Source organism: Dipodomys spectabilis, unplaced genomic scaffold, assembly GCF_019054845.1.
Source record: "Dipodomys spectabilis isolate Male_0828 unplaced genomic scaffold, ASM1905484v1 ptg000175l, whole genome shotgun sequence".
Lineage (NCBI taxonomy): Eukaryota > Metazoa > Chordata > Mammalia > Rodentia > Heteromyidae > Dipodomys > Dipodomys spectabilis.
Window position 1 is genome coordinate 6,128,840 of NW_024870852.1, and position 20,007 is coordinate 6,148,846.

Genomic DNA, 20,007 nt, shown 5'->3' on the forward strand with positions numbered 1-20,007 from the left:
GAGGCCCTGGGTTTGATTCCTCAGTACCACATAAGCAGAAAAAAAAAAAAGAATTACAGCTGTGAGCTTCTAGATCCCAGCTATATATTTCCTTTAGGGGGCTGGGAAGGTGGCTCAGTGATAGAGTGCTTGCCTTGCATGCATGAGGCCCTGGGTTCGATTCCTCGGCACCACATAAGCAGAAAAAGCCGGAAGTAGCGCTGTGGCTTGAGTGGTAGAGCACTAGCCTTGAGCTGAAGAGCTGAGGGACAGCGCCCAGGACCGAAGTTCAGGACCCACAACCGACAAAAAACAAATAACAACAACAACAACAAAAAAAAAGTCACTTAGACTTTTTTTTTTGAGGGGGTAGTACTAGGTTTTGAACTCAGACCTCTGGCCTTTTGCGTTATTTTGGAAATGGAGTCTTATACTCTTTTTTTGCGGGGGGATCCAGTTGTCTTTTCATTTTACTTATGTGGTGCTGAGGAATCGAACCCAGAGCCTCAGGCATGAAAAGCAAGCGCTCTACCACTGAGCCATCTTCCAGCCCCTGGAGATGGAGTCTTGCGAATGTTTTTGCCCAAGCTGGCTTTGAACTGAGGTCCTCTAGATCTCAACCTTCTAAGTAGCTGAGATTACAGGTGTATGCCACATTGTAATTTGATGAATAAATATTTGGAAGCATCTATAGCTTTATTCTCTAAAAGTTAAAATTAGAGTAAAATTTTCTTTCTCCCACTGAATAGTAGTATTTTATTAGATGTTATAAGAGATTCTCACAAAACGTACATTGAGAAAGGAGGGAGAGATTGGGGGCTGGAAAGGTGGCTCAGTGGTAGAGAAAGGAGGGAGAGTGTTTAAAGGGGGTGAGATTGTAAACCTGTGTGGGAACATAATGAAATCTCCTACTGTATAACTAAAGCTTTTGATAAGTTACCCTTGTATGCTTTGCTTTGCTTTGCTCCACTGCTGTAAGAGTCCACAACTCAAGTCTAAGCAAGCACTCCAGGACTAAATTACATGCCCAGCCCTAATACCAATCTATTTAATCATGTTATTTTCTCAACCTAGAATATTCTTTCTTCCCTGCTACAAACAGCTAGTTTCTCAGGCAAAACACCACTTCAGACCTTCTCCAATCACAGGTCACAGCCATTTTAAACTCATTCCACAGATTCGTGCACATTGTGAGTATGGTATCTGTGGAGTTGGATTGCCATTTAAAATGTCTTCAGCAGGTGGATACATGGAATCCATGAGTATACGCCTAGCCCGGGTGAGGCACTGGGACCAATTCTCAGCACCAAAAGGTGTCTGCAAAATGAGTACACTGTGATTTGGTATTAAACACAAATGTTATCAATCGGGTTGTATGTCATGGGATATCTATCTTTTTGAGAGGCACTAATATTCGTTGCACATAGCATAAAATTAAGTGTACTTTAAGCCTTTATATTTACATAATGACGGTATTTTAAACCCGTATATAGGATTTAAGAGTATTAGGTTGGAGGGGCCTGGGCTTTTGCTCAAGGCTGGCACTTGACTGACGCAAGCCCAGTTCCAGTTGCAGCTTTCTGCTGGTTAATTGGGGGTACGTCTCACAGACTTTCCTGCTCCAGCTGACTTCGAACCGCGATATCCTCAGATCTCAGCCTCCAGGGTAGCTAGGATCACAGAAGCGAGCCACCTGCCCGGCCTCCGAGATAACTCTTAAGGGAACTGAACACCAAACATTTTCTATGCAAAAATAAAGTGCGTATTTGAGGCTAGCAGGCGGCGTCTTCCGGTTCGTTTCCGGTTCACTTTCCCTCTCACAGCTGGAAACTGCTAGGAAGTGGGAGGCAGAGGAGGCACCACCAACCTGGGTCTCGGCGGTTCTAGCTACGCCAGGCACACAGGACTCAGGGAAGAACGAAGGGGGCAGACTTAGGAACAAGAGAGCCGCTAAACGCCGCGGGACAGGCCTTGGGCCGCTAGCTGAGCGCGCGCCCCGCCCTCATCCTCCAATAGATGTTCGGCAGGGCAGGCCTTGTACGAGCCAGGAATGCGATTGGTCCTGCAGTTCCTCTGCCTAAGAGGTAGGCGGCATCAGCGTGATGACGTAAAGCACGGGGCGCAGGGGCGGGAAGCGCGCGTTAGCGGGAGCAGCGGCATTAAACGGTTGCAGGGGCAGCGGCTGGTCGTCGTCTCCCAGGCTCTCAGACTCTCGTCTCCGCCGTCTTCGCTCGGAGCCCCGGGAAGCCTAAGCCAGCTAGGCCTCCTCATCTGTGTAGCTGTCGTTGCGGATCCATCATGTTCGAGGCGCGCTTGGTCCAGGGCTCCATCCTGAAGAAGGTGCTGGAGGCGCTCAAGGACCTCATCAACGAGGCCTGCTGGGACATCAGCTCCGGAGGCGTGAACCTCCAGAGCATGGACTCGTCACACGTCTCCTTGGTGCAGCTCACCCTGCGCTCCGAAGGCTTCGACACGTACCGCTGCGACCGCAACCTGGCCATGGGTGTGAACCTCACCAGGTGAGCTCCGGGGCTGGTGGGGCTCCGGGCTCTGGCGCTCCGCCAGCGCCGGCTCTTGGCGGGAGCGCGTCCGACTCGGGCTCCCTTTGGCTGGCGCGGAGGATCCGCGCTTTCTCATTGGCCCGGGCTGCTGGGGGCGGAGCTCAGCGGAGCCCGCGGTTCCGAAAAAGCCCGCGCTGGCAACCGCGGGGACCGGCCCTTTCCGCGCCAAAGTCACAAAGCGCGTGGTGGCGGGGGAAAAAGACTGCTTCTGTGTTGTTAGTTCGTTAAATGTTAGCCTTGAGAGGCAAACCTTCGTCCGTTTTAGGGCTTTTAATGTGCCCTAATGAGACTGTGCCCCCGCCACCCTATGTAGGGTCACTAGATGGTTTCCAACCTTTCATTTATTAGCGTCACAGTGAGCATCTTAAGATTCTGAACATTTGTAAAAAATTATCCAGGGTAATGGCTTCTCCTTAAGGGAACTAGTACCACCTGTTCATGAGAAAGCTGCCACCTGTAATCCAGCACTCGAGGGGCTGAGGCCATGGCCCCTGTAAGCCTGGGCTCCGTGCAAGACCGTGTCTCAGAAACGGAAGGTGTAGGGGAGCGGTGTTTCTGGAAAACTTAGGCTACGTGCATGTTTCAGTAGGTTTTTTTTGTAATACTGGGGTGGGAATTTGCTCTCGGGTTTGGTGCTGAACCATACCTCCAATTCAGTTTTTAATACCGCAGCCTGATTAAATTTAGTTTTCCTGCTGAAGAGACTTGGTATTCAGAAAGTACTCTTCACTTATGCCCAAAGATGTAATTGCTGTCTGTATTGTATTTACATTCTACAGCTTGCATTCATTCCCAAATCATAGAACCCATATACACCTCCCCAAAAAAGTATTTGTACCCTTCTCACCAGTTCCTCACAGATGAAAATGGGCATTTGTAATTGTCTGGAAATCTAGATCTTGAGCAGATGGTGTTGATTTTAAACCTTGTGTTTTGTGTTCTAGCATGTCCAAAATATTAAAATGTGCTGGCAATGAAGACATCATTACCCTAAGGGCTGAAGATAATGCAGACACCTTGGCGCTAGTGTTTGAAGCACCAAGTAAGTGGTACCCTTTTAATGGAGTTGTAATACAGAATATGAAAAGCACAGTGTTTCTTAGAATTTTTGGATGGCTATATATTAGCTCTGAACACATGCTTTTCTTCAGTTAACATCTGCTTTCTTTTGGTAGATCAAGAGAAAGTTTCAGACTATGAAATGAAGTTAATGGATTTAGATGTTGAACAACTTGGAATTCCAGTGAGTATCACTTTCCAATTGAGGGATGTACTGTGCACATATCTTACATAACTGATAGCTAAGATGTTTAAAGCCTTAATAGCTTTTTTTAAAAAAATATGGAACACTTCACGAATTTGTGTCATCCTTGGGCATCCTCTGTATCGTCCAATTTTTGTATATGTGCTGCCGAAGTGAGCACACTAGTAGCTTTTTGTAGAAGACTACTGCTGCATGCATGCTTCAAAATGGGCTTTTAGTATTTTATATAGCACTTATTTTACTAAGCCAGGATTCTAAAGAAATCACAGAAGACATTGCTTGTTGCCAACTGCCTGTGTCAATTCTTTATTTTTTTTATTTTATTTTATTTTTTTCCGGTTGTGGGGCCTGAACTCTGGGCCTGAGCACTGTCCCTCAGCTCTTCAGCTCAAGGCTAGTGCCCTACCACTTGAGCCACAGCGCCACTTCCGGCTTTTTTCTTTTTGCTTATGTGGTGCTGAGGAATCGAACCCAGGGCCTCATGCATGCAAGGCAAGCGCTCTACCACTGAGCCAACCTCCCAGCCCCAATTCTTTGTTGTTTTTTGTGAAGTGCTTGTTTAAGAATAATTTTAAAGCTTCATTAGGAGAAACTCATTAAGGCTCTTACTAAAGGTGAGGGGAAACATTGGGATGTTTTAGATGCCTAATATGTCTATTACTTTTAGAAAGCAGATGGGTGTGCTTGTGCCATTTCTGTCATACGCTAATGTTCTCTTGATTTAGCTCTGGAGAATGATGGGGATGTTTTTGTTCCTGGATAGTTGAACGCGTTCAGAGATCACAAGACAAAGTAATTAGAAAGTATTACATTGTGACTTACTGCTTACTTGGGGGGGGGGGGAGGGGGAGAATAGTACCAGAGCTTATATGAAAAGCCTCACATTTGGCTCAGCTTGCTTGCAGCCAGTATTCTGCTACTTGAGCCATTCCTTCAATCCAGCTTTTGTTGCTGGTTAACTGGAGGTGGGAGTGTTGCAGATTTTCAATTTAGGCTAGCTTTGAACTGAGATCCTCAGGATTACAGCCTTCTGGGTAGATAGGAGATTATTTGTAGCTGTGAGCCACTTAGATGTTGCATCTTAAAGTGAGAGCACAGATCTATACATTTTCAGCAAATTAGTCTTTTAAAATGTTTCATTTTCTAGGAACAAGAGTACAGCTGTGTGGTAAAGATGCCTTCTGGTGAATTTGCACGTATATGCCGAGACCTCAGTCATATTGGAGATGCTGTTGTAATATCCTGTGCAAAAGATGGAGTGAAATTTTCTGCAAGTGGAGAACTTGGAAATGGAAATATTAAGTTGTCACAAACAAGTAATGTTGATAAAGAGGAGGAAGCTGTAAGTAGTATAGTTTTCTATTTCGATAGCTTCTGCAGACCATTAGTACTACTGTTTAGCACTAGCTTATTTGCTAATATTAAATAAAGTTGCATTGTAAGTAATTTGAAAGTTGGAAGACTGCTGAATACTGAAGTGATTTGTCATCTAACTTAAAATGATGTCTGAAATGGGAATACAAATTCAGCAGTTCTTTTACAAAACAAAGAACAATAAATTTGTGGATTAAACCCACAGATGTTCTAAGGATAGAATTGAGTAAGCTAGGTGTCTGGCCTTTAGCTTTCTGGAGATAGTCTGCTTCTGCCAAGTGAGTGAGGACAGGATAGAAACTCAGTAGATAGATAGATATGGTTAGAGTTAAAAATCTAGATAAAAGGCTATACTCCTTGGTTGTTTTTTGTTTTGTTTTTGGTTGGTCGTGAGGCTTGAACTTTGGGCCTGGGCGCTATCTCTCAGGTCTTCAGCTCAAGGCCACAGCTCTACCACTTGAGCCACAGCACTTCCAATTTTCTGAGTGGTTTATTGGAGATAAAGAGTCTGATGGGACTTCCCCGGGCTGGCTTTGAACTGCAATCCTCAGATCTCAGGCTCCTGAGTAGCTAGGATTACAGGCATGAGCCACTGACAGGGGCCTAGTCTGCTTAGTTTTATGTGTTCAAAACGGTAGAAAAGCAATACTGATACCTAGTCATGGGCTATAGGAATTTAAATAAGGGGACTCATCACTAACATTTTTTAAGAGTATGAAGAAACCAGATGCCAGTGTCTCATGCCTATAATTCCTGCTACTAAGAAGGCTGAGATCTGAGGGTTAAAGTTGGAAGCCAGCCCAGACAGAAAAGTCTGTGGGACTCTTCATCTCCAACTAGTTTCCCCCAAAAAGCCAGAAATGGAGTTCTGGCTCAAGTGGTTGAGCACTAGCCTTTGAATGCAAAAGCTCAGGGACAGTGCCCAGGCCTGAGTTCATGCCCTAGGACCAAGATCAAAAAGTACTCCCTTAAAGTCTGAACTTCATAATATCATTAGGATTAAATATTTTCTTCAAAGTTTAATAGCATCCTGCAGTGTAAAGGTTTTTTGTGTGCTTTCTGATGTATGTTATGAATTAAATGGAGTGCAACTTTTTCAGTCTAATGAATCCTATTTTCTCCTGTAGGTTACCATAGAGATGAATGAGCCTGTTCAGCTAACTTTTGCACTGAGGTATCTGAACTTCTTTACAAAAGCCACTCCACTCTCTCCTACAGTAACACTCAGTATGTCTGCTGATGTACCTCTTGGTAAGATAATATATTAAGTTTGAACAGTGTTTTTTAGGTAATATATGGGAAACTCCTCAGTAATGAACTGTTTTCTTATCTTTCAGTTGTAGAGTATAAAATTGCCGACATGGGACATTTAAAGTACTATTTGGCTCCCAAGATTGAGGATGAAGAAGGATCTTAGGTGATCATAAAATCCAAGAAAATAAAAACAGCTTTTGAGAACTGCTCCCGAGACAGCAGCACCTACTGAAGTCTTGTCTGGCACCAAATTTGTATTTGAGTACATATGTAGATACTGCTTTGTAAATAACCTATTTTTTGCTCAATTTCTCTACAATTTGTTTAAAAATTAAAATCCAAAGTCAAATCTTGTTAACCTAGAAATACTTTTGCCTTACTTAGAAATACTATAATTTTTGTATAACAAAAGGGTCGAAAGGTTTTCCAATTTAAATAAAGTTGCCTGAATTTCACATCCCAAGGACAGTGCCTTCATTTGGACCATGACCCCTTTTATGTAAATGTAAATTTTTTTCTATTTAGAGTTAAATTGGTGTAAATAAAGAACTAGCAAAATATTTCAAATACAATTGGTGACCAGAGAGTTGGATGAGTTCATTACCAAACGTACTTTGTATCTCCAAGTAGACTGAAAAAGGAAAAGCAGATTAAGTCAAGTGTATTTTGTCATCATAGCAAGATTAACACTTCTAAAGGCACCCCAAGTCTCATGAGCTTTATATTGTATGGTTTTAGCCTAGACTTTTACAAGAGTCTTAAATTCAAGAAGCTTTGGTAGATGGACCCAAGAAACTTTTGGGGGTTGTCTTAATTAAGGAGAATGTTTGGGCTTTTTCTCCCTTAAAGGATGGATTAAATTTCAAGGATGTTGAGACCACCCAAGAAAGTGCAAAGGCCTGCATTTGTTTAAAAAAAAAAAAATACTGGAAACAATTGCCAGTAAATTCAGTCATCCTTTCTAACAATATTTTGTTGGGCGTACTTGATTTGTACTTGGACTGAATTCTAGTTTATTCAGCATTAGAGTTTATTATGACCAGTAGTTACTGTGGCAATGGGTGAGAAAGGATACTGATTACAGGGGTACTCAACTATACAGATGGCAACCTTTTGAGATGATGGCAATACTTGGTCTAGACTGGTAACCACTCCAAGATTATGCAAAACTCATCCAATTGTATTTGATGTAAACTATACCTTAAATGATCTTTTCAAAAAGTGTGCCAGGCATCGGTGGCTCACGCCTGTAATCCTAGTTACTGGCTGAGATCTGAGGATCACAGTTAAAAGCCATCCCGGGCAGGAAAGTCCAGGAGACTCATCTCCAATAACCTCCAGAAAACCAGAAGTGGCGCTGTGGTTCAAGTGGTAGAGCTCTGGCCTTGAGCTGAAATGCTGAGGGACAGCGACCTGGCCCAGAGCTCAAACCCCACAACAAACAAAAAAAAAGTTTCGTGGTTTAAAATAATCCCTTCTGGACAGACGTAGACCTCCTACCAGGAGAGGGAAAGCACCAGGATTGGAGGCCAGGGCAGCAGGGCGCTGACAGCGCAGCGCGGGGCCTTTCACAGCCAGGGGATTGGCAACTGCTTCAGCCTCGGACCTACCCTGCGCCTTGGCCCAGCAGTTAGGGAAGCAACTACTTAGCAGGGCCTGACTATGACCCAGGTAGATGGGGACCCGAACCCTAGACAAACAACTCAGACAAGCCCCAACAGGTCCCGACAGACGCCAACACTCGCGAGGCCACTTCCTGCCACTTACCCAGGAAGTTTACAGGAAGCCGTCGCCTCCATGACGCGACTTCCGGCGCGCCTCCACCCCCACGTGACTTCCTGCGGCAGGCTGCGCTGGCTCCTGCGTCGGCGCGGCAGTTGGGCGGGCGCCGCGGGCGGTGCGTGACATGCGTCCCGGGCAGCCTCGGTTGGCAACGGTGAGCGAGTTCCCCGCGCGCGGGCGGCCTGGCTCAGCGCTCCGGTAAAGCGGGCGCGCAGCGGGTTGTAGCGGACGCGGCTTCCCCGCCCTCGCCTGCGCTTCCGCCGAAGACAGCCTTGAGGCCGCGGAGTGAAGCGCTGGCCTGCGCAGGCGCCGCTGGCCTCGCCCAGCAGCCAGTGTTGCGTGTGTTGCGTCTAAATTCGCGTCGGGTCATTTTCCAGTCCCTGGCAACCTCTGGAGACTGGCAGGAAGATAGTGTATGTAAAGGCTCTTCATGCTAGCCACTGTCCCAGGCGCTTTCCCGATGTGTGCGTGTGTGTGTGTGTCCTGGGGCTTGAACTCAGAGCCTGCAGGCGGTCCGTTAGCTTTTGTGCTCAAGGCTAGCACTCTACCGCTTGAGCCACAACTCCGCTTCGGGCTTTGCAGTGGGCAACTGGAGGTTAAGAGTCTCACGGACTTTATTGCCTTGAGTGGCTTTGAACTACATTCCTCAGATCTTAGCCTTCTGAGTAGCTAGGATTACAGGCCTGTGTCACTCCGGGTTTACGGTTTGATAATTCCTTGATAGCACTCAAGTGCTGAAAATTCAGGCGTTAACGTTTGCGCTGGCAAAATCTGGTTGGAAACTTGGACTGATACTTTAAAAATACTTTTACGTTTTGAGTTTTTCCGTTCTTTATAAATTCATTTTCTTTGCTAAGAAAAAGCATGTCTCTCTCACTGCGATTTTCTTTTGTTTTGGTTTGTGTATATATACAGTCAGTGGCATAGCACTGGCACAGTACGTTAACTTAATGTAAGTCAGGTGTGATTGATTAAATGTCCTAAAAATCTCATACTGGCCTTGAACTTTTTTTTGTTTTTTTGGGTCCGGTCATGGGCCTGAACTCTGGGCCTGGGCACTGTCCCTCAGCTCTTCAGCTCAAGGCTAGCGCGCTCTAGCGCTTGAGCCACAGCGCCACTTCCGGCTTTTTTCTTTTTTCTTTTGTGGTGCTGAGGAATCGAACCCAGGGCCTCTGGCATGCAAGGCATGTGCTCTACCACTGAGCCACCTTCCCAGCCCCGTCTTGAACTTTTTTAAACTTAAATAAGTATATCATCGTGATCAAAACACTAAAAATCTACAGCACAGCTTGAAACTTTTCAAAAAAATTTATAGGGGCTGGCAATGTGGCTTAGTGTAGATTATTTGGCTAGCATGCCTGAAGCCTTGGGTTCGATTCCCCAGCATCACATATACAGAAAAACCAGAAGTGGTGCTGTGGCTCAAGTGGCAGTATTAGCCTTGAGCAAAAGAAGCCCAGGGACAGCACCCAGGCCCTGAGTTCAAACCCCAGGACCAGCACATTATGAGTTGTTTCGCTCACTGCTCATGCTCTATCACACAAGGCACAGATCCACTTCTGGCTTTTTTTGTGTGTGATTGTGGAGATAAGAGAAACATGGACTTTCCTGCTTGTTCTGGCTTCTAATGGCTATGGGTCAGATCTCAGCCTTGTGAGTAGCTAGGATTATAAACGCTAGTTCTTGTCTTGAACCCCTTTTAGAAAGCTTATGTATTAGCATTATTTAGACTTTTTTTTTTTTTTTTTTGGTTGGTTGTGGGGCTTGAACTCTGCCTGGGTGCTGTCCTTCAGCTCTTCAGCTCAAGGCTAGCACTCAACCACATCGCCACTTCCAGCTTTTTCTGTTTATGTGGTGCTGAGGAACCGAACCCAGGGTCTCATGCATGCAAGGCAAGCACTCTACCACTGAGCCACCTTCCCAGCCCACTACTTAGACTTTTCTTCTTACTTGATTTCTCGACCAGTACATTATTAGCAAAACAGGGACAGGAGCAATTAGCAGGAATTCTTTCATAGTGTTACTTTATAACAACAGTAGCAGCTTGCTAATTTTTGGAGTTATTTAGAAAACATTAGTGCCTGGCGCATAAACAAGACTAAATAGTGCCATTATGATGATGTTCATCAAAATTAGATCAAAGTAAAGCCTGTCTTTCTTTTGTTATTTTATGTTGTTCTAATTGAAGTACTCAGTTTTCTCTATGCTGTCATTGTTTTAAAGTCTTGCTTGCGCTAGACAAGGGAGCTGAAGTTTCATGATTGCTATGAATATTTTTAACAATGACCAGATTTTTATCCAGTGCATTTTATATAGCTTACATAGTCTAGAAGGTGAAATTGCTTTTAGTAAAGATAGAAAGGGAGGCATAGCTGAAGTTACTAGTATGGTATTCATACCTAGGAGGTTATACAAATTTACCAGAAACTTTACAGATCCTTTGCATTAAAAGGATAAAGTCAGCTGAGTGTGCTGGTGGATACCACCCATAATTCTAGCCACTCAAATCTGAGATCTTGGAACCGTGGTTCAGAACCAGTTAGAGACTTCAGTTACCAGTGAAAAGCTGAGACTGGAGGTGTGGCTTAAGTGAGTGGAAAAGTAAAAGAGCTTGTCCTGGACCTGAGTTCAGAACAGGTCACTCAAAGTTTGAGACTGACCCATACCGAAAAGTTAGGGAGACCCCTTCTCAAGTCATCACTGGTGTGATGGCACATCCTGTCCTCCTAGCTTCAGAGGAGACTTGAAGTGAGAGTACTGCAGTTCCATATCAGCCTTAGAAAAGTCAGGGAAAAGCTTTAATAGAAGTAACCAGGGATGGTAATGGCACATACCTGCCATCCCAGCTATTATGGGAAATCTAAAATAGGTGGATCATAGTCCAGGAATGTCTCTGTATAAGAAGTGAGGCCCTAGCTCAAAATAACTGGCACATAAAAGGTCTAGAGGTATGCCTTAGTGGTAGAGTACTTGCCTAGTTAAGAGATGGTACTGAGTTCAAATCACAGTACTGCCATAAAAAGGTGGGGGGAGCTCTCCCTTGAGAAGAAGCAGGCAAAATACTGAAATGAATGTGTTCCATTTCTCATGCTTCCTGGCAAACCACGAAGTTGCAAAGAATATATGCTAAGGAGGAGCAGGAAAAAAGTAGCACTATAGTGGAGTTGATAAAAATTCATACTTTGGTGTCAGGTGACCTGGATTAAAGTCTCCACTCTTCCAGCTATTCTGTATGACTTTGGGAGAAATAAGAGGCAGGGAGCAATGATGAAAAATAAACTGAGTGTAGCTGTTCCTGAATGTCTTTGGCTGTCATTGTTAGCATTAGAATTAAGGAGGTTTTCACTGTTGGCACAGTGAAACCTGAGTTGCAAGATACAGTGTGACAAGGCAGCCAGAATTCCTGAAGTCATTGGCTGTAATATATTATTGTCACCCACAGAAAATAACCATCTTTTTGTTGCAGACAGTAGCTGTGTCATTGTGTTATGATGCCATCTCGTACCAACCTAGCTACTGGAATCCCCAGTAGTAAAGTAAAATACTCACGGCTTTCCAGCACAGATGATGGCTACATTGACCTTCAGGTAAGTGCAGAAGAGAAATGACAAAACTTCCTGGCTATGTTTTTCTTGAGGCTTTAGTAGATAGACCTTTCTAGGTGGAAGTCTGGATAATTCTCACTGGGAATTAGAGCAACAAGAAGTAATCTCGGGGCTGGGAAGGTGGCTCAGTGGTAGAGCGCTTGCCTTGCATGCCTGAGGCCCTGGGTTCGATTCCTCAGCACCACGTAAGCAAAAAGAAAAAAGCCGGAAGTGGCGCTGTGGCTCAAGTGGTAGAGCACTAGCCTTGAGCTGAAGAGCTACGGGACAGCGCCCAGGCCCAGAGTTCAGGCCCCACGATCGGACCCCCCACCCCCACCCCACCCCCCCCAAAAAAAAAGAAGTAATCTCATCTGAGTCCCTTTCGGCTCTGTCTTCGAGAAGGGGACATTGGTAGGACAGTTTCAAACCAATTCCAATATAGTCCATTTCCAGTTTTTAGTTGTAAAACCAGAGTTTTGTAGCTTTATTTAGTTTATCTAGAATAAAATTAAATTTTGTTTTAAGTACTATAATTTACACTTTAGTCAAAGTCAGTTCATCTTTTAAGGGAGAAACTAACTGCTAAAGCCAGCAGATTCTGGGAATCTTCCTTCTTTCCTGATGTCCTGAGATCCAATTTATTAAAGGTATTTTTTTTTGTGTGACAAACAGTAAGTAAAACAATATTAAGTTGTTTTTTTTTTTTTGTCAGTCATGGGACTTGAACTCTGGGCCTGGGCGCTGTCCTTCAGCTCTTCAGCTCAAGGCGAGCGCTCTGCCACTTGAGCCACAGTGCCACTTCTGGTTTTCTGGTGGTTTATTGGAGATAAGAGTCTCATGGACTTTCCTGCCTGGGCTGCCTTTGAACCGCAATCCTCAGATCTCAGCCTCCTGAGTAGCTAGGTTTACAGGCATGAGCCACCTGTGCCCAGCTAACAATATTAAGTTTATATCCTATTTGGACCATTTATCAAACAGTAGTAAAGCATCTCCTTTGCCCACTTCCCCATAGAATAGGATATTCTAGGTGGAACTAGAACTAAGGATGAAGTAGCATAAACCTATTCTTTTCAATATAAACAGATCAATATTCTTTGTACTCTCTGGCCCTTTACTTGAAGGAGAGATTAAAAATAGATCTGGGAAGCTTCCTGCCAGTTTTAGCCATGAGCTAAAGAAGGTTTGTCTCTAAGTCTTATATTTAAGTTGAACATGTTCACAAGGCAATGCTTTTCAAAAAAGACTGAGAATGTCTGTTTCTAAACTTTGACTATATGTTAACTTTCACTGTCAGAAGTCATTTAGCTTCTTTTCCATAGCCTGATCTCCATAGATCACTACAGGTATCTGTGTGCCAGGCACTTTACCAAATATTTGTTTAATGAATAAATGACCATAAAGTAGTTTTAGAAGTTTCTCTAGCTATAATGTATGGTCTGTCAAAAGAAAATAGAACCATTGCTTGGAGTGTTAGAGGATAGGATAGCTGGAGTTTCTACTGTTGCCTGTTATTTTGCTTTCTCCCCAGAGGTGTATGTGCTTGATGGTAAGACATACTTTGGGACACTCAAAGCATCAGTTTGGTTAATTATCTTCCTTGCTTTAAGCTGTTTTTTGTCTTTTTTATTTATTGATGTATGTTAGTTGTACAAAGGGTATTTTATTGTGACATTTCCATATATGCATACCAACATATCCCATCCAAATGTGTACTTTTTTTTTTTTTTTTGGTAGGTTGTGGGGCTTAAACTCTAGGCCTGGGCGCTGTCCCTGAGCTCTTCAGCTCAAGGCTAGCACTCTGCCACTTGAGCCACAATGCTACTTCTGGTTTTCTGGTGGTTTATTGGAGATAAGAGTCTTACAGAAGTGGGGCGCTGGTGGCTCACGCCTGTAATCCTAGCTACTCAGGAGGCTGAGATCTGAGGATCGCGGTTCGAAGCCAGCCCGGGCAGGAGAGACTGTGAGACTCCTATCTCCAATAAACCACCAGAAAAGCGGAAGTGGCGCTGTAGCTCAAGTGGTAGAGCGCTCGCCTTGAGCTGAAGAGCTGAGGGACAGTGCCCAGGCCCAGAGTTCAAGCCCCACGACCGACCAAAAAAAAAAAAAGTCTCACAGAGTTTCCTGCCTGAATTGGCTTTGAACCGTGATCCTCAGATCTCAGCCTCCCGAGTAGCTAGGATTACAGGTGTAAGCCACTGCCCGGCTCCCAATGTGTTCTTATGGTTTAATCCTGATATTTACTTAATGATCTTTGTTCTTTTTGTTTTGTTTTGGTTTCTCTTCCAGTTTAAGAAAAGCCCGCCTAAGATCCCTTATAAGGCCATTGCACTTGCCACAGTGCTGTTTTTGATTGGAGCTTTTCTCATTATCATAGGCTCCCTCCTGCTGTCGGGCTACATCAGCAAAGGGGTAAGCTAAGAGATATGTGGGAATGTGCTGTCAGATCTTTAAAATATGAGCTACAATTCTATTTATATTCCTATCTGGTACAGCAGATTCCAGAAGGAGGAAGAAAAAACAATTTTTAAATTAAGTAGTAGTACAAAAAGGCTACAATTCCATAAAGAAGAAAAATATTTTGTTCTCTGAAAAAACGTTTTTTTTTCTATTGAGCAACATATTTCTCCCATTCCTGTGAGGTGGGTGTTAGGCAGGGGAAATTGGCCTGAGATTATTGGGCAGTTTCCTACTGTCGAAGTTTAGAGTAGCAAAGTAGAGCTTGATATCCAGGATGCCTGATTGATAAAGGGCCATAGCTGGAGAAAGCATGCTGTTATTGTAGCTCTGCAGCAGCACTGACATACTGCTCAGTGTTTGGGGAGGAATAGCAGTCTTGTATAGGTGTGGGGCTACTAAACCTCATAAACTGGTTCCTTCTGATATTGTTTTGGTAGAGTTTTGTTGAGCTTCAAGATTATATATACCTAGGCTGGGAAGGTGGCTCAGTGGTAGAGCGCTTGCCTTGCATGCCTGAGGCCCTGGGTTCAATTCCTCAGCACCACATAAGCAAAAAGAAAAAGCCAGAAGTGGCGCTTTGGCTCAAGTGGTAGAGTGCTAGCCTTGAGCTGAAGAGCTGAGGGACAGCGCCCAGGCCCAGAGTTCAGGCCCCACGACCGGACCCAAAAAAAAAAAAAGATTATATATACCCTAGAAACGTAAAATGGTATGTAATGGTTCTTTCTCTCAGGTTCTTTTTTTTTTTTTCCCCCCACCAGTCATGGGGCCTGAACTCTGGGCCTGGGCACTGTCCCTCAGCTCTTCAGCTCAAGGCTAGCGCTCTACCACTTGAGTGAGCCACAGTACCACTAGGGGCTTTTTCTGCTTATGTGGTGCTGAGGAATCGAACCCAGGGCCTCATGCATGCAAGGCAAACACTCTACCACTGAGCCACCTCCCCAGCCCTCTCAGATTCTCTCTAGATATACTGTATCTTTGGTTGTCTTGAACTGATTCTGATCATAATTCAGACCCATAATATACTTAACAAAACAGTTTATAGTGCATACTTACACATGTCTGTATACTTAAAAAAATTAAAAAGAGGGGCTGGGAAGGTGTCTCAGTGGTAGAGTGCTTGCCTTGCATGCATGAAGCCCTGGATTCTTTCTATTCCTCAGCACCACATAAACAGAAAAAGCTGGAAGTGGTGCTATGGTTCAAGTGGTAGAGTGCTAGCCTTGAGCTGAAGAGCTGAGGGACAGCGCCCAGGCCCAGAGTTCAGGCACCACAACTGACCCCTCCCCCCCCCAAAAAATGAAAGAGACCTATGTATCTAATTAGAGGAAGTTAATTTGTGGTACATCCATTATAACTAAATATATAAAGAGTTTATAATATGAGTGCTTATTATCAAAGTGACAAGTAGGATTGTGATGTGTTCACAATTGCTTTTTTGTGTGTATGCCAGTACTAGAACTTGAACTCAGGACCTCACACTTTTGCTTAGTTTTTGATTCAAGGCTGACATTCTACTACTTGAGCCACAGTTCCACTTCTGGCCTTTTGCTGGTTAATTGGAGATGAGTCTCAAATTGCCTAGCTTTGAATCATGATCTTCAAATCTCAGCCTCCTGAGCCACCAATGGCCTGGTTTACCACTAAGAACTTTAATAGCGGGCTAGGAAGGTAACTCAGTGGTAGAATGCTTGCCTTGCATGCATGAGGCCCTGGGTTCGATTCCGCAGCACCACATAAACAGAAAAAAGCCGGAAGTGGCGCTGTGGGCTCAAGCGGTCGAACGCTCACCTTGAGCTGAAGAGCTGAGGGACAGCGCCTAGGCCCAGAGTTCAGGTCCACGACTGGCCAAAAAAAACCAAAAAGAACTTTAATAGCCAGGTATAGCTAGTTGTGAGCCCAGCATTGGCAGTTCTTGCCTATAATCCTAGCTACTCAGGAGGCTAACTTCTGAGCAGCACAGTTGGAAGCGAGGCCAGACAGGCAAGTCCAAGAGACTCTTATCTCCAAGCAACCACCAAAAAGCGGGAAGTGGAGCTGTGACTCAAGTGGTAGAATGCTACCCTTGAGTGCAAAAGCTAACCAAGAGCACTAGCCTCAAGTTCAAGTTCCAAGGCCTAGCAAACCCCCCTCACCCCCCCCCCCCAAAAAAAAAGGGCCAGGTTCTGATGGCTCCTGCCCATAATCCTATCTGCTTAGGAAGCTGAGATCTGAGGGTTGAGGCTCAAAGCCAGCCTGGGCAGGAAAGTCTATGAGACTTTTATCTTCAGTTAACCAACAAAAAAGCCAGATGTGGAGCTGTGGCTTAAATGGTAGAGCACTAGCTTTGAGCAAAAAAGTTCAGAAACAGTGCCCAGGCCCTGAATTCAAGCCCCCAGGACCAGCACACGCATGCATGCATCCATGCATGCGCGCATGTGAGCACACACACACACACACACCCTGAAGAAAATAAGTCAGATATCTGTAGATAAGAATAGATGTTTGTCCAGGCACCAGTGGCTCATGCCTGTAATCCTAGCTACTGAGGAGGCTGAGGTCTGAGGATGGTGGTTCAAAGCCAGCCTGAGCAGGAAAGTCCGTGAGACTCTAATCTCCAATTAATCAGAAAACTGGAAGTGACACTGTGTCTCTAGTGGTAGAGTGCTTGCCTTGAGCTGAAGAGCTCAGGGACAGCTCCCAGGCCCAGAGTTCAAGCCCCACGACTGACTGAAAAAAAAGAATAGGTATTTGTTCTTCATAAGTTTTAGTACTTTGCATTTTTTATTCACTTTGTAATGAGATGTGGGCTGGTTCAGGTTCAATGTTAGAATGCTTGCCTAACATGTCAAGTTCTACTTTCTATTCCAAACACTGGGGGGTAGGGGGAAGGAGAAAAAGAAGCTTCCAGTTTATAATTGAGGCCAAGAGAGATATATACCTTTAATCTTGATAGTCCTACTCCAAGAAAATATTTAGAACGGTATAATATGCTGATGTGTGGATTGGGTGTAGCTTAAATAGTACTAATGTTTTTCTTCTTCTGCCACCAGGGGGCAGACCGGGCTGTTCCTGTCTTGATTATTGGCATTCTGGTATTCCTGCCAGGATTTTACCATTTGCGCATCGCCTACTATGCATCCAAAGGCTACCGGGGTTACTCCTATGATGACATCCCAGACTTTGATGACTAGCATTCATCTCAGCCCTGAAGAGAAGAGTCACAATGTGACTGCAAGATATTGAACAGAACTATAGCTAAGCACTGAGGAATTCTGCACTTTGGATATTTAGCAAAACAATAGCCAGATTCTATGAGTCCATCACAAAAATGTTCACTAAGCTTACAATTAACTAATTAGGACATACTCTGTGCATGTTCTGGCCCTGGCAAAGCTCAAGTTTTTCCACATGAATATGCACAATGAAAGAATAGTAAGGTTAATTGTCCAGTAAAGCAGGAGATTATTCTATAGTGGAAAGTATTACCACTAACACCCTCTTTTGAGTTGAGCATCTCTTTTAAATAGTCTTCATTGTTGATTTTTTCTTATAGCAAGTGGAAAAAATGTGTCTAGTTTCTTATTACTAAGTAAGTTATTTTAAAAATCTTAAATATTATATCTCCTACGTTTATCTCTACTTTCATGTTCTGGTGAGAAAAACCATGGTAAAAATCCATCAATTTTTTTTTTTTCTTATCAACAGCAACCAGGACTTTTTTAAATTGCCAAGTATGTTTTCAGAATGTTCAACACTTTCTTTGATAACCAATCCTTGGCCAACTCTGAACAACCTCATAGGTTGGCAAACATAATTTGGCTTATTCTGTCATGTGGAGATCAAGACATCTTATCATGCCTTTAAGGACTGGATATTTGGCTGTTTCTTAATGAGAAATGTAGATGGGTGATTATTATTTAGAGTTCATAACCCTCTTGCTAACACTTGCTACTATGACATCATTCTGCTAAAGATTGCAATATTTGGCCTACATTCCTGGAAGATTAGATTGCCTTTCCAGTTGTTTCTGTTTCCTAGCTTGCAAAAAAAGTGACTTTTATTCAAGAGAAAATGTCAAAATCCAAATCCTAGACTTAAGTGAACTTGAAGCATGATTTTATGGTATCTTTGATCCTAGTACCAAAGACTTTATTTTTAGATAACTGATATGAATCACTTTCCAGTGAATGTTGCACTATGAGATTGTGGGCTTGGACAGCTAGAAGCCTAGGCATGCCATTACTGATACTTGGAAGGCTGTGAATAGGACAAGGTTTAAGGGAAGATTAGTTCACTTCTGGCTGTGTTACACTCCAGATATGTACCCAGTATTCCTGGGGAGCCATGCAGGAGGCAGTTGCAATGCAATATCTCCTGGACTTCAGTAGTCAAGTCTTTGGGCAGCTTATCTTCAGAGCCATGGAGTTGGTTGAGATCACCAGTGCAGTGAGTATATATAGGGAAGAAAAGAGGACTTGGAAAACAAAGAACAAAAGAGTGACTCAAAACATCTTTGGGTGCATTTGGTAATGGTAGGAAATCTTGGGACTCTAGTGCTCTGAAGTTCTTAGGCCTTGGAAGTAAAAATGTGAAGTGGCATATAATAATATATACAGTTTTGTTGGGCAGTGCTTGCAAGTAAAGCTCACACTGGGTGTTTTCAGGCAAACTCAATTACTTTATTTGATAAACAACGCTAATGCTAGTAAGAAAATTCAAAAACTGAAGAAAAGAGGCTGGGTACCATGCCTGTAACCCTAGCTACTCAGGAGGCTGCGTCTGAGGAATATAGTTTGAAGTCAGCCCAAGCAGGAAAGGCCATGAGACTCACCAATTAGCCACCAGAAAACTAGAAGTGGTGCTGTGACTCAAGTGGTAGAGTGCTAGCCTTGAGCAGAAAAACTCAGGGACAGCACTCAGGTCATGGAGTTCAAGCTCCATGACCCAAAAAAAAAAAAATTTGAACAAAAACCTATCAAGTGGGAAATGAACATTTGCTCCCATATCTCACTTCCCAAGGTTGTCCAGTAAAGTTCCTTGTGTAACTTTCCAGAAATGTTTATAGTATGTAAACATATATATGTGTGTGTGTATTTATATACTGTAAGCCTCCATCCCAAGTTTTTGTTTTTAAAAGATATATATTTTTAACATATATATATTAAAAAACTTGGGATATATAAAGATATATATATGTTAAAAAAATATATATCTTTTAAAAACAAAAACAAAATTTGGGATGGATGTTAGTTACTCATGCCTGTAATTCTAACTACTCAGGAGGCTGAGATCTGAGAATGCAGTTAGAGGCCATCCGGGGCAGACAAATCTAAGAGACTTTTTTTTTCTTTTGCCAATCCTGTGGCTTGAACTCAGAACCTGGGTACTGTCCCTGAGCTGCTGTTGCTCAAGGCTAGCACTCTACCACTAGCCACAGCGCCACTTCTGGCATTTTCTGTTTATGTGGTGCTGAGGAATTGAACCCAGGGCTTCATGCTTGCTAAGCAAGCACTCTACCACTAAGCCACATCCCCGGCCCCTAAGAGATTCTTAATCTCCAGTTAACCAGCAAAATGTCAGAATTAGAGTTATGGCACAAGTGGTAGAGCACCATTCTTGAGCAGAAGGAAGCCGAGTTTAAGCCCCGGTATACACACACACATACACTCACACACAACAAAGGGCCCTCATTGTACAGTTATGTAATTTCTGTCCCCCCCCCCATCTTTATGTATGTGAGGACTTAAACACATTTTTGTCTTTTATTTCAGTG

General features: G+C 43.7%; 2 protein-coding genes across 3 annotated transcripts; both read left to right on the top strand.

Annotated features, from left to right (window-relative positions):
• Window positions 1-2,098: 2,098 nt before the first annotated feature.
• Pcna (proliferating cell nuclear antigen) lies at window positions 2,099-6,887 on the top strand. Its single transcript, XM_042694429.1, has 6 exons — window positions 2,099-2,498; window positions 3,485-3,582; window positions 3,716-3,783; window positions 4,952-5,146; window positions 6,306-6,429; window positions 6,516-6,887. Exons 1-6 carry the CDS (start codon window positions 2,278-2,280, stop codon window positions 6,593-6,595), a joined length of 786 nt encoding a protein of 261 aa, XP_042550363.1. The 5' UTR covers window positions 2,099-2,277; the 3' UTR covers window positions 6,596-6,887.
• A 1,391-nt stretch (window positions 6,888-8,278) lies between these two features.
• Tmem230 (transmembrane protein 230) lies at window positions 8,279-17,896 on the top strand. 2 transcript variants are annotated; one of them, XM_042694431.1, is made up of 4 exons: window positions 8,279-8,368; window positions 11,681-11,801; window positions 14,085-14,207; window positions 17,285-17,896. In XM_042694431.1, the coding sequence occupies exons 2-4, from the start codon at window positions 11,703-11,705 to the stop codon at window positions 17,423-17,425; spliced, it is 363 nt and encodes a 120-aa protein (XP_042550365.1). In that variant the 5' UTR covers window positions 8,279-8,368; window positions 11,681-11,702; the 3' UTR covers window positions 17,426-17,896. The 2 variants fall into 2 exon arrangements, with proteins under 2 accessions (XP_042550365.1, XP_042550366.1); XM_042694432.1 differs by lacking the exon at window positions 8,279-8,368 and adding an exon at window positions 8,410-8,627.
• Window positions 17,897-20,007: the final 2,111 nt, after the last annotated feature.

Bases quoted from the DNA above. Each gene is read 5' to 3' on its own strand.
- Tmem230 (XM_042694431.1), top strand. From the start codon at position 11,703: ATGATGCCATCTCGTACCAACCTAGCTACTGGAATCCCCAGTAGTAAA. The intron at 11,802-14,084 runs GTAAGTGCAGAA...TTTCTCTTCCAG, and splicing joins ATGGCTACATTGACCTTCAG to TTTAAGAAAAGCCCGCCTAA. The intron at 14,208-17,284 runs GTAAGCTAAGAG...TTCTGCCACCAG, and splicing joins CGGGCTACATCAGCAAAGGG to GGGGCAGACCGGGCTGTTCC.
- Pcna (XM_042694429.1), top strand. From the start codon at position 2,278: ATGTTCGAGGCGCGCTTGGTCCAGGGCTCCATCCTGAAGAAGGTGCTG. The intron at 2,499-3,484 runs GTGAGCTCCGGG...TTTGTGTTCTAG, and splicing joins ATGGGTGTGAACCTCACCAG to CATGTCCAAAATATTAAAAT. The intron at 3,583-3,715 runs GTAAGTGGTACC...TTCTTTTGGTAG, and splicing joins GCTAGTGTTTGAAGCACCAA to ATCAAGAGAAAGTTTCAGAC.